Source organism: Opisthorchis viverrini, assembly GCF_000715545.1.
Source record: "Opisthorchis viverrini unplaced genomic scaffold opera_v5_121, whole genome shotgun sequence".
Taxonomy (NCBI): Eukaryota; Metazoa; Platyhelminthes; class Trematoda; order Opisthorchiida; family Opisthorchiidae; genus Opisthorchis; species Opisthorchis viverrini.
In genome coordinates, this window is record NW_008751776.1 from 279379 (window position 1) to 292421 (window position 13043).

The 13043-nt window shown below is 45.9% G+C and overlaps 2 protein-coding genes across 2 annotated transcripts in view; one reads left to right on the top strand and one right to left on the bottom strand.

Moving 5' to 3' along the window:
• T265_06010 (hypothetical protein) overlaps nt 1-13043 on the bottom strand; it is a gene marked incomplete at both ends in the record, with an annotated part of 82737 nt that overhangs the window by 7817 nt on the left and 61877 nt on the right. The window contains 5 exons of the mRNA XM_009171169.1: nt 3702-3921; nt 4923-5305; nt 7086-7125; nt 7169-7237; nt 10207-10787. Of these exons, the coding sequence (XP_009169433.1) occupies nt 3702-3921; nt 4923-5305; nt 7086-7125; nt 7169-7237; nt 10207-10787 (1293 nt within the window). The remainder of the gene's footprint in view (nt 1-3701; nt 3922-4922; nt 5306-7085; nt 7126-7168; nt 7238-10206; nt 10788-13043) is intronic.
• On the top strand, nt 8672-8860 carry T265_06009 (hypothetical protein; the record flags this gene model as incomplete). The annotated part of the gene is made up of 1 exon (XM_009171168.1): nt 8672-8860. One exon carries the CDS (start codon nt 8672-8674, stop codon nt 8858-8860), a length of 189 nt encoding a protein of 62 aa, XP_009169432.1.

A 13043-nucleotide genomic window follows, 5' to 3' on the forward strand; every position in this document is an offset into this window, starting at 1 on the left:
GCCGATGTGGCATGAGTTTATTTGTGTATGTGCAATTCATGGTTGTACGTGGGCTGGGATACTGCCAGGGCGCCCACACCTAGACAGGATGACGATTAGGGTCTTCAACCAAAGCCTTTGGCTCAAAAGCCTAACCGCAAGGCAGCGGTGTTTGGTGGGAAATGCAAATGCATTACCATTTCTACGGAACAAGTCGCCACATGTTCCAACCCCCAACCTGGAGGGCCAGGAGACTGTGTTCGTCAGACCTCTAACCATTGACCAACCTGGTATGAGAGACTCTCTGAGTGTCGCGGGACACTCTCCAGTATAGCTCAATGGATCGCTGAGGTGCGCAAACCGTCACACCACGGTAAGGTCCAGTCTCTTCGTGACGGCAAAGGAAACACCGCATTTCGGAAACAAACCGGGCGGAACATTAGCCATAGAATACTGATAACTATCGGCAATTCCGGGGCCACCATGATGTGAATTTTCAAAAGTGAGACTCAAGCAACATTAGCCATCGTCATCAACAGGACAAGACGCGCTCTTCTATCTGCAATGGAATACGGACCTAGTGCTTCTTTGGCTAACCGCGTCAAAATGACTTATTCGTACCAAACAAAGGAAGATGCTTCATGTTTGATAACTTTGCTCACAAGCCTGCCAAGGTTCCCCCAAACGAACGGTGAGATCGTGAAGATGCGGTATGTCGGATAGTTTGCCCCCAGAGCTCGTATAGCGCCAAAATACAACGCCGGTATCATTGAACTGTGTGTGTGCTAACTGTTTACGATGGTCGCAAAAGTTGTCTGTTTGAGGTCTAGGACTGCCGGATAACTGCATTCAAGTAACGGTGACCAGGTGAATCTGGTTTCCGCTACAGACAATCGTCAAACCTGAACTATGTGACGCATGACTGTAGTGTTCTATCAGCAATCTGATCATGGGCAAGACGTAAAAGCTATGAAAACTTATATGAAAGTATACGATTGTCGTGAGAGTCCCGTCAATCATGAAATGTTTTGATTTGGCGTGGTAGAGTGAGGTACTAATTATTCCGCAATGCTCGGCACTCTGTGATAATGAAGACACATCTTGAAAGATTGTAGGTAGCACGCCCTAGTTGCTGATTCATTTGTTACCGGAACAAAACTGTGTTTAGAAGACAGTCGTTCCGCTGTAACATCCTTCCGGTGCCTTGCTGATATGCTGCCTGAAAGGAGCACGCGGGTTAGATACTGTCAAATTTCCCAAGCCTAGACAACTGTAGTCGAGACTCATAGCTTGAGTTCGAATCACAGACATTCGCTTCCGGCGCCTTGCTGACATGCTGCCTGAAAGGAGCGCGCGGGTTAGATACTGCCAAATTTCTCAAGCCTAGACAACAGTAGTCGAGATTCATAGCTTGAGTTCGAATCACAGACATTCCGGTCAGTAAGCATGCGTCTTAATCACTGAGCTATTTCCAGCCCATAAATAGAGTCAACTCTCGTGTTACATGCAGTGTAATTAGGCGAAAACACGAAGGTTCTGTTCTCAAGGTTAAAATGATCATCTGTATACGGTGACTGAAACGGTAACGTAAACCTTGGCGAATTACTCATCGGCTAAATTTGTTGCTGCGCGCTGTATGATCTACCGACCTAAGGTGACCTCACCTAGTTTAAGTCGAGAGAGCCCACGGGTTAAGTTATGAACTCACTGATCAGAAGGTCTGTGGTTCGAACCCAATCCCGAGATCTCGACTGCCATTGTCTAGGCTTTGGCCACCTAGCAGTACCTAGGCCCTCGTACCCCCTTCGGGTAGCATGGCAGCTGGACACCGGAAGAGTTTCGCGACTGCTTGGATCATTAGTCTGTATTGTTCAACAATGACGTGTCATCTCTTGTACAAAGTACCCAAAGAAACTTTATAAGCAAACCATATTGACAATAATAAAAAATAATCGTTCAGCTGTAACACTCTTCATGTCCATGCCATGCTACTCGAAGGAAGCACGAGGGTGAAAATAGTACCGAGTTGCCCAAACCTGAACAGCAACGGTCGAGATTCCGGAGTTGGATTCGAACCACAAATACTGTGTGTTCCTTAACCATCGAGGCACATCGACGTCCATTTGGCAAATACTGCACTCTGCCTGGGTCAATGCAGATTACCCCCAACAAACTGTAGTGTGAAATCCGAAGTAACAGAAAGTCACTCTACGTGTGCGAAGTACAGCTCTGAAATGATTGGAACAAAACCTAATGTATCAACCCGGTTTTCTGGATAGTCGATTTGCGGGGATCACTCTAGATGTACCATACATTAAAATATGTAGTAGACTCGGAATTCGTAGACTGTAAGTAGTAGACTGTAAGTGTTCACCGTAACGGTTTATATTTTGGTTAAATTAGCACAAAAAATTGACATAGTAATCGTTAGCCAGACACAAACTTATCTGAACTTAAGCATCACAAACACTGGGTGATGACTGCTCATGAAGCTATAGGGTTTATGCATTCGGCCAAAGCTTGGTTCCGGCGATTGAAGATACCCTACAAATTATTCATGATAGATGGTACGATATTCCAGTCCCTCAAATGATGAGTCAACTAGGTTCCCGAAACTATCGATTACATTAACCACCACTCTGAAAGTTCAACTTGATTGCGACTCTGTCCTGGAGAGCGACCAGTCGGCTTCACAAATACCCCGCAATGCTGTTAAGTTAACGCTACTGATTTTCACTGTTTGGGCTGAGTATATCTTTGTTATTCGTGGGACACGACTGAATCTGTTACCTGAGTTTGCCTAGTTGCATCCTTTTGGCAGGGCAGTAGGCACAGATCACTTTACTACCTCTCAGTAGCATGTTTCGTTTTTACCCTGACGGTTACCTGTCTAGACAGCCGCCTGGATTTGAGAACCACTCACCAAACATTGATGAGATGAGACAGGTAGCTTAAAAAGGATTCTTTTGGGAATAGATGTTCCCTACAAGACTTTGGTTGTTGAATGGTGGGTTTTTTACAGCACCTTACCTGGATAGTACTAACTCCAAAATGGGAGATTCTACCAAAGGACCCGTGCAGAACTACAAAGGCATTTGGGTAACAGCCGGTTAACGAAGTACAAATGTTTAAAGTTGGGTGGCCGCACTTTCTACAGTGGTAATTCCTACCCACCTGAATAACTGCGGTTTTCGAAAAACACCCCGAAGTTTCTCCCACATACTCTCGACAAGAACTCGAAAATGGTTTTAAGAGTGGAGAGTCCTGACCACTGAAATAACTGACTAAATCGAGGGCACATGAATACTAAATTTGGAGAGAACTCAGTTTACAGCATACAAGCTGTTCTGGAGGCGATATAGCTTAGTGGCTAGAACGTGAATTTACTGACAGGAAGGTCCGTGTTTCGAACCCGACCTCTGCCTCTCAACTTCCCCTGTCTATGTTTAGGTAACCTTCGTGCTTCCTTCGGATGGCATGGCAGCTGGGCACCGGCGAACTATTATTATACATACTATTCTGAAGGTAGTTACATTCACTGATATCTTTAGTGTCTTTCGGGGCTATCGTATGATAGAAGTTCTTCGGTTTGATAAAATCCTTCATCATACGGGGTTATTGTAAGTTAGAGGCAAAGAGACTATCGTAGCGAAACAAGCGTCTTCGGTTCGAACAGGATATATGCATTTGCAAAAGACACAGTTGTGGCACCACTCACCTACCTATAACCGTGGGCTCCAAATCCATAATCACAGCTCGTGGTACTTGTTGTCCGGTCGGGGTATCTTGAAAAAACGTTTGGTTATTCAGGCAGTCTTCTGGGTTTAACGAATCGAAAAGTAAGCCATCAGGCTTTATCCCATGTTCGAGACACAATAATTCCCAGGCTGCATTTGAAAGCTGTGTGCCCGCTTGTCCGAAACTAAGGATAATGACCTCCCTCTAAAGTGAATGAATTGAACTCGACTGCACGCAGACCAATCAAACTTACCATTCTAAATACCGTAGTTAAAAAAATGCGGCACACAAATCAGGTAACGAATTAAGAAGGACATGCAAGGAAATGGATTTATCGACCGGTGTCGTTTGAAGACCAGATGATCGCGTGACTGTCCAGATAGGCACACGTGTCTGCTCAGTAAGAAGTAGAAATTGAGCAAATAATTCTTTGTTAGCCTCTTGAATTCTTGGTTAACATGAGAATAACAACTACTTTATCCATAGTTTCCTATAAAGAAGATTCATAAGGCGCTGGAAGTGACAAGCGTCGAGCAAAACCTATTTACTTCAAAGCAGTCGGCTTGTAAACGCGTTCGAAATCATGTTGATTACACTCGAGTAGAAAATGGATCGAACTTGTCTACTATTAAACGAGGCTGCAGCCACTTGGCTCTCGAGGTACATGACAGGCAAATGATGGGAAGCAGATTGGCGCAGAACAGTCTGTATTGGCCAGCTGTGGGCAGTCCTTGGTGCAGTCTACTTTCAGAAGGTGGTGCTACTGGTGTAACGGTGATAGTACTGATGGGAGAGGCATGCGACTAGTATGTTTTCTTCCTGTAAATTCGCTTTGGGTCTCTATCTATCGCGGAATTTGTGGATTCGCTTTGTAGCATTTGCTTGGATTTGAGCAACAGTCAACGAATATCCAGGAAAGTTAAGGAAGACGCGTTCAAGAGAAGATGGACGTTCAGTTTTTGTAAACAAGATGCATATGAGAGTTATGATTCCCTGTCCAATAGTTTGTAACTGGTCAGTTGGCATTTTCTAATAAGTAACTCCGCAGCGAAGGCCTTCTTCCTTTCATTTGTTGCCGTGACCAGGATCCCATGGCCACAACCCCTTGAGGATGATAATGTTCGGACCTTCCTGGAGGACTTTGAGGAGGTTGCGGAGGCTGCTGAGCTCGATACCGACCAAGGTAAGTTGGCGGCGCCGAAAACCCTCCTCAGGGGCCGGGCGAAGGCGGCCCTGGATGTTGGTAATGTGGTGAAATGTGGTGGTGAAAATGTGGTGGCGAACTGATCAACAGCCACCTGATCAACAACCAATAAGGCCCCGGATGTGGTCAGAAGAAGCCCTCGGAAGGTGGAATGGGCCGCTGCGAAGGAACTCCTTGCAGCGGAGTTCGACACATCGGCCGACCGCCAGAAGGCTATGAGGCGGTTCAAGACGGCCAGGATGACACCTGGGTGTGACCCGACCGTGTTCTTCGCCGGCATGCAGCAATCGTTGGATCGGGCTTTGCCAGGGCTGGACGGAGTGTTGCGCCACCAGTTGCTTTCCGACCAGTTCGTCGAAGGTGTGCAGCCGTCTTGCGCACCCACTTAACGCCAAGTAACGCCCTAGTTGCACGACACTACCAGATCGTGAAAATGTTTGTAAAGAAGGATTCAGTTACCTTTGAGTGATTGTTCGTAGTCTCGTTAGACACACTACTTTTATCAACGGTTATCTGGAGTCACGTAGCTAAGGGCAGACGAAGCTGACATCACAGACGGCAGATAAAGTTACCTACTGAACATCTGTTAGTAGTATAAAAGCACGGCTAAGATAGGGATTCATCTCTTCAGTTAGCTACCAGGCTTGACAATTAGTGACCTGCACAGAAAGGATACCGAAGCAAAGTAGTTCGCACACAGACGCCCGTAGCTTTTAAGTCACGGGGAATAATTTCCCTCTGGGATGATAATCAGTGTGTATCAGTTTACAGTAAGGGTCATCTTGCTCTGCGGTTGTGAGATTAGGCCTGTTCGACCAACGGAACTGAAAATGGCTACAGGTATTCGACAACCGTTGTCACAGAACTGGTTGGTTCCAAGTCCGCAACCAGACAGTTAGAAAGCGAGTCTTGAGCTATGCAAGATAGACTTCCGTTGAAGAATGTGTACAGCACCAGAAGCTGTATTGGTTAGGCGATGTATGGCGCATCCCGAAACATCGTTTGCCGAGGAGAGTTTTGTATTTGGTACCGAGTTCAGAGTGACGGAAGCAGAGAGGTGGCCAAACCTTGACCTGGCAGAACGAGTCTGGGTGCCGTCGGCGAAACACGCCTTCTAGCATGGGAATGCGTGAAACTGACGGCACCTGGCTGGACACGCTGCTAGATGTAGCTGCTAATCGATGCCAATGGCGTTCGCATTTTCAGTTTTTATCCAGATTGCCCGAATGAGTGTCTAAAGGTGTAGGCACTTCGGAATGATTGTGGAAGGCTGGCAATAAGCCCCTTTCCCATCCAGTTTAATCCTTTTCCTCACAATAAAGCCTTCAAATCAATCATGGTTGTACGGCGGCGAAACATCAATGTTGGACACTGATGTCATACCGTTGATGCTGATGGTGGGACGATACTTATTATTTCGATAAACTCCAAAGCGATTGATCTATAGAGACAAACGTGGAGTCCAAACCTAATGCTTCATCTATGTTAGAGACATTAGTTATGTAGAGACATGTATCAGACAGCTGAAGCCGTAATTCACGTGAATATCAGCAACTTTGGACCTTTGAAAGCAAAGTATCCAAAGTTACCTCTAACTGAGCGAAATACACTCATTTGCATACCAATTTGGTTGTGACGTGAGAATCACCTGGAACCCAACTGAACTGCAACCAAATGTGCTGCACCAGGCTACCTCATGTTTCGGTTTGTACAATGTTCGAGATATTTGCGACGCACGTATAGACGTAATACACTACTCATATGGTTGCTGAAAATTCCTGACTTCTCACTCGATGGAGTTAAAACCGCGTGGCATGTGGATCGCTTGGACCAGACTATTTCGATGGCTGTGGTTCGATCAGTTCTAAGGATTAACCACTGGCCGCTCTTCTGCTGAGGCACATAATTTTTTTTAGAACTATGGACCCAAAAAGAAGCTTTCTACAAAATACCCCTAGACAACAGATAAAACAAACACACCTGAGCACCATATCGGACTGGGAAATTGCAGGTTGGACTGACTCAAATTGCATGAAATTCGACTCATCTGCACACCAACTTGGTTTTGGTGGGAAACTCAACGGGAGCCCAGCTGAATCTCTCGTTTATGTGATGTTCAAGCAGAACAAAGGTTTGACGGTGGAAACTCGGGGAGTGCGCCTACCTGGTGAGCTCCAAGAAAGGCAAAACAGGTCGTGGACTGCCTAGGAGTTTTCAGTAACCCTATGAGTGTTGTATTACGCATACGAAGTGTATTGCGATATTTCGAATATCAAGCCAAGTGAAACATGGGGCGGCCTGATGCAGCACATTCAGCTGCATAAGAACATCACAAATGAAAGATTCAGCTAGGTTTCAGGTGAATCTCGCGTCAAAACCAAATTGGTATGTAGATGAGTGTATAAATCGATCCAGTCATTACACTTCCTGGCGCTGGATGTGGTCGCGAGATAAGGTACCGAAAACCCGTTTGATGACCATATCAACTCGAATCCTTTGGTGTCAACCAACGTATCAACCATACAAGAACGGCATCTCGAACGCTTGGCCAAATCACTGTCTAGGAGGTATTCAATTCTGTACAAGGATTAGCGGGGAAACATCACGAAGGGTGACTTTGTTTCACTTCAAGATGTGTGGGTTTTCTTGATGAGATGTGCAGAGTCGACTTACCTTCTCCGAAAACCACTGGAAAGGCAGCGACGGACAAGTGCATGATATGAGTCCATAAAAGTGTTCTTAAAAGAGCGACAGATAGAAACAGGCTTGGGTCATCGATAGTCAATAGCGAAATGGTCAACTTGCGTCTATACTGGTTCGTATTTGTGGGAAACCACATAGTTGAGTGACCCGAGCTATTTAGAAAAACCTGTTGAATCTGAGATCAAGCCTGCGCTCAAGTGGTGTGTCATTCAGAGCTATATTCTGTTGTGGCATAAGTAGATATAATGGGAAACCAACGATCATCAAATGGGCTCCGAGAGAAACTCACAGGCAAAGACAAACTAGTCCGCAGTGGTGACTATTGACGAGTATTCAGTCAAACATTCACCCTTTCACCCGATGATCCTAAAAGCAGTGCCGACCTCAAAATAGTCTGCTAGGGTAACTTCTGAATCACCAATGGTGCACAGCCATGAGCATGGGAATAAAGCCTAGCAGAAATGGTATTCTGCTTCTAAAGTAATCGATGGACCGGGCGCCACGGTTTCAATACCACCTCCATGGTGCTTAAGGCTGTGGATGTTACTCGATGCGTGGACGTTTCGGAGCGTTGCGGTGCAAGACGAAACTACTAGACCGTATGGATGAATATATGTACGAGGAAAACAAATACGTGAAACAAAACAGAGGCATCGACATGTACATATTAATTCCTTGAGAGAAGGGCCAGGAGGTTGCGCTAGTCAGGGCTCTATCTCATGAAAAGCCTGGTATAAGCGATTCTGTCGCATTACAAGTGGAGCCAAGAGCTGAGGATGAGCGAAATTCACGTGTATTTATGCTGAACTATTTATTCGGGTGCGGTTTTTTTTAAAAATACGTAGACTGACTGCTCTCATTTCTTTGGAAGGCTGTTAGGTCAGGGGACCACCCACCAGTAGTATTCAAAGGCTAAAAACCTTAGCTGCAAATTAAAAGCTAAGCAGCCTAAGCGTAACTATTGCATTACCAGTTAAGGATTGTGTGTAAAACGAGGGAGATTCGATAGCCCGTTCCACGACGACTCACCACAAACAGTTTGGAAAAATGGGGTGGGGTTACTTCGGATGGCATGGCACCACTACGCAAGCGGCTCGCCTCGTGACAGAGCGGTATTCTCGCGAGGAACGAACAGCAAGTCCGCCCAAACCACATATTTCGGAACTAGATGACCTCTTGTATCGTCAAGCTTCAGATACAACGAAAATCAATGGGTTGTCGTTCCCCAATCATTGACCATTGGCCAATGATCAACTCTTCGACATCATTTGCTCACGGTTATCATAGTCGCACTGTTGAAGACATCTTCGCCATCGGTACTTACGTATACGACCCACATCGCTCCAAACTGCGAAAAGCCTCACTGCACGAATTCAGCTACCGATATTGTACTTTACGACACAGGTCGGTTGACCAGAAAGGGGTAAACCCTTGTTGGATCAAAGGAACCAATGGCTCTGGGAGTATGTGCTGAATGTGCGCAAATCACCATATTTATTCGTACACGAACATTGCACAAGAGAGAGAAGTAGTGGTTGTATTCTTTCGTATAAAAAACAAATGTACACCAGAAATCGCCGTTGTGGCACAAGGAGGAAGGACGCGTAGGCCACGAAATGGAAGAGAAAATATATTACACAAGAACGAACAAACACACAAATAGGACTCTTGGTCAAACTCGGCATCAAATTAGTCGATGGGAAACAACTGGAGATTTAAGGGATCAAACAAAACAACTGATCATGTTGTATTCACTTGTCGGCTCCGTAGAACTGACGGAGCAGAGATGATAAACAGAAACTAAACAATTGGCGCCTGTCGAATTAAATCCGATAAACCTATGTGTAAAACACTGGGAGAAGGTTTCGGACTCAGTGGCGAAAACAAGCAGGGATCATAAACTATCCTTGCAGTGAACAGTCGCGGCTTGCTGTTGCCTACTCGAAACGTAATAAGTAGTATAAAAATAAAATTAATATCTCATGGCGCCAGAGTGATTAGAAGGCGGGGCACGACCACGATTGCGGCCAGAAAGGCAAAGCAAAGGCTATGTATGCGTAGCGGAGCGAAGTCGGGAGGGCAAGTGGCCATGAAATTGACAGAGAGCTAATAGGCAGTCATAATGGCAGGTCGGTTTGGTAAAATCGGAAGAATCAATGTACAAAAAGCGATGAAAGGGAGACAGTACCGGGGTAGATGGGTGAGATAAGTTAGTTCTGATGGAAAAATACAGATAACAAAGTCAAAAAGAGATCAGCGTAAAATATTCGTATACGTATAGCACGACACAACACATGTTGTGTACAAAGCGGTCTTTATCTAATACAGCAGAAACGATGGGAACAGCTTGGAGCCGCATTGGACGTGCATGCAAAAGGCACGAATCTTCTTGGCTAGATTTTCGATAAAGAACCAAGGAAAAAATTCCACAGGCCTTTGAGTAGGTGCAAAACAGTTGAAAGCGACGGGAATGAAGCACAAGATGAAGTCCTTTACGTCCACTGGGCTGGGGCACAAATGCTAAATCAGAACAAATTCATGTGCGAAGACCGAAAAACAGAATAAACAAATCAACGTCTCACCGGACGACACTGTGAGCGGAATTCGTGCACAATGGAATCACTCGGGTACTGGGTTGCGGCTAGAGTGGGTGAAGGGGTACTGGTCATAGTGGCAGATACAGAAGAACCATAACGACTGGATCGTGCAAGCTGATTTGGAGACAATGTATGGGGGGAGGGAGGAGCAACGGAAGATCTGGGTTGCCATTCTGAATTCCCTGCTGTTGCTGGTGCGGATGCTGACGAGGAGGGCTCAGGATCTACCGACAGTGGAGTAAAACTAAGGCCACGAAGTTGATGAACTGGGTGGATATGGTATGTGGGAGCACCGGTTACGTTGCAACACGATATCGGCGATTGTAAGGAAGACCCGGAGGTTTTGTGTCCATTACAATTGCTGTTGTTTGTATTACTGCAGGCTGAGACAGAAGGAATATCCGCACTGCCTGTCATCATTGTTCCGGATCCAGGTATAGCCAGAGGACCAAAGGTATTACCACTACTGCCACTTTGGGTAGGTCCGTTACTCAGGAGAGGAGACCGGCACATTGAACCGTTCACCAGGCTACGGTAGAAGTTCTGTGCTACCTGACTGGGAGAACCTGAAAGCGGAGAAAAATAGGGAACTGTTGAGAATCGAACTTGGTCTGCAAAAGAACAGGTGCTTCTGGACTTTAACACACAAATGGACGAACAACACAGCACAAAGGAAAGAATCTATCCGATCGCTCCATGCCCTTCACCTTGAATAATCCTATGCCGTGGATAATATTTCACGAGTATCGTGCAGTGCAGTGCATTTCGAAAAACAGTGAGGATGTTGTCAAACGAGGGCCCCATAAGACATATTGTTCTTTTCTTCACAACCAATGTACGCACTTTTGTCGAGAAGCAAAGTAACCTAATTCTGGGATGATTGATGGGAAAACACAACGTTAAGAGAAGAGTTTTTAATAACTTTTGTTACCGACCAAACAATCAACCCAAAGTGCGCAACCTAATTCTGATTGATTAGAAACCGGAAACGTGGGTACTTCCATGGATAAATGCAACTGGCCAAGCCAAAAACTGATTCACAGCCAATTCGGCGAACCCCTGAGGGGTTAATCACGTCATGCGTACGATTAAATTACTGTTCGCAAACGACCCTTGGTGCACCGCTTTGCTGCAAACAAATCTCGTGTGTCTCACAGAATAGCGATGACCAAGGTGTAAAAAAACTTATTCATGCAGGACTGTAACTTTTACAAAAGATGCGAACATTGCAGAAATGATACCCTATCCACATCAGACAGGACAAAGTAACCACTGGGCAAAGTAATTAACAAATGGTAAAAGTACCGCGACCATCTCAATAGTTGACTAAAACAAGTCCACGGCATAGTTCCATGGCGATTGTAGCAACGCCACCGTCGAGTAGGTACAATCACAAACAAATCACCCCACTGTACCACAGCTCTCTCGCTGTCCAGACTTGGTATTCGGTCCAAACCATCCTTAGGGCTTCAAGCAGTCCATGCTACGAGGTTTTTTTAGTCGCAGCATGGTCTACCGCAACGCAACTTCGGCGCTTTGCTCAATATCTGGTAAAGGGGACGAGATGGCTCAGTGGTTAGGGCGCAAATTTACTAGTCGGAAGGTCCGTGGTTCGAACCCGACCTCTGCCTCTCGACTTCCCCCGTCTAGGCTTGGGCAACCTGGCAGCATCCCAGCCCTTGCGCTTCCTTCTGGTGGCGTGGCAGTTAGGCACCGAAGGGGTGCAACAGATGAACGACAGAGTGATTAAAGGGGACAAATTGTGCGTGTGTGTGTGTGAACGTTCCATCTGCTCATGGGAGCAGATAACTAGCGCTGTTGAAACTCGAGTCAGATTAGAGACGACCATAGAACACCGTACAAAATTACCACAGTTTGTACCACTACAGCGCGGGCATAATTTGGTACAGCTACTGCGACCCATGTAATCAATCAGGTCTCTAGCAGCCACATCGACACCGATGCCTACCGGAGCGTACGGTTGAACACACTAGAGTAGGTCCAAAGAGTGGCAGCGCGGCTGACTTCAAGAAGTCGGAGGTTAGCTTCTATCTGGGGGCGACTTCTTCAGACAAGCCTTCAAGAGCTCTGTTGCCGCCAGTTGGTGAGTCCTTACGCGTCAGAATTTACCAGGCTGCGCTTGATGCAGGGACAGTTTTGATTTTATTTCCAAGTCGACTATCTGTTCGCCCCACATTTTTGCTAACGTCGTCCAGTATTTAACTTACAAGTCTAGGTTTCGTGGATGAGGAGAGTGAACACAATAAGCCCTCTGTTTTTGCTCACGGAATGGATAGAAAAGCTTTATGACGGCTTGAATTGACTGATAATTTAGACTTGTAATAAGCACAGAGCACCGTTCACTGGAACATTTCAGTCGAAATATCGACCGAAGACAATACAGCTGAAGGGTAGGATAAAGCGAAGTAGGACAACTTGAGTAAGCTATGATAACCATTGCTCTCGTCGTTTAATGAGTAATAAGAGTGGAATCTCGTGGCAACTCGTCGTGTTACTCACGTTATGTAGGGTGGGCTTGAAGAGGGATGCTGAGGAACATTAGCATGTCGCGCAAGTATGGATGCGCCAAAAACGGTTGAAAAGCTGGAACGTTCACTGCGGATGAAATGAAAAATTCTACCCCACCCACATAAAAGCTGCTGGTAAGTATGAAATATAAACGAAATTCGATTACCATTGAAGAACGCATGCCATACGGCTGCTACGAGAGAACACCCTCGTCAGTGAAACATACTTGAATCTGCCGAAAGAGTACTGCACAAGACTAGAGAACAGGTTTGCTACATAGTCGAACTCTTCAC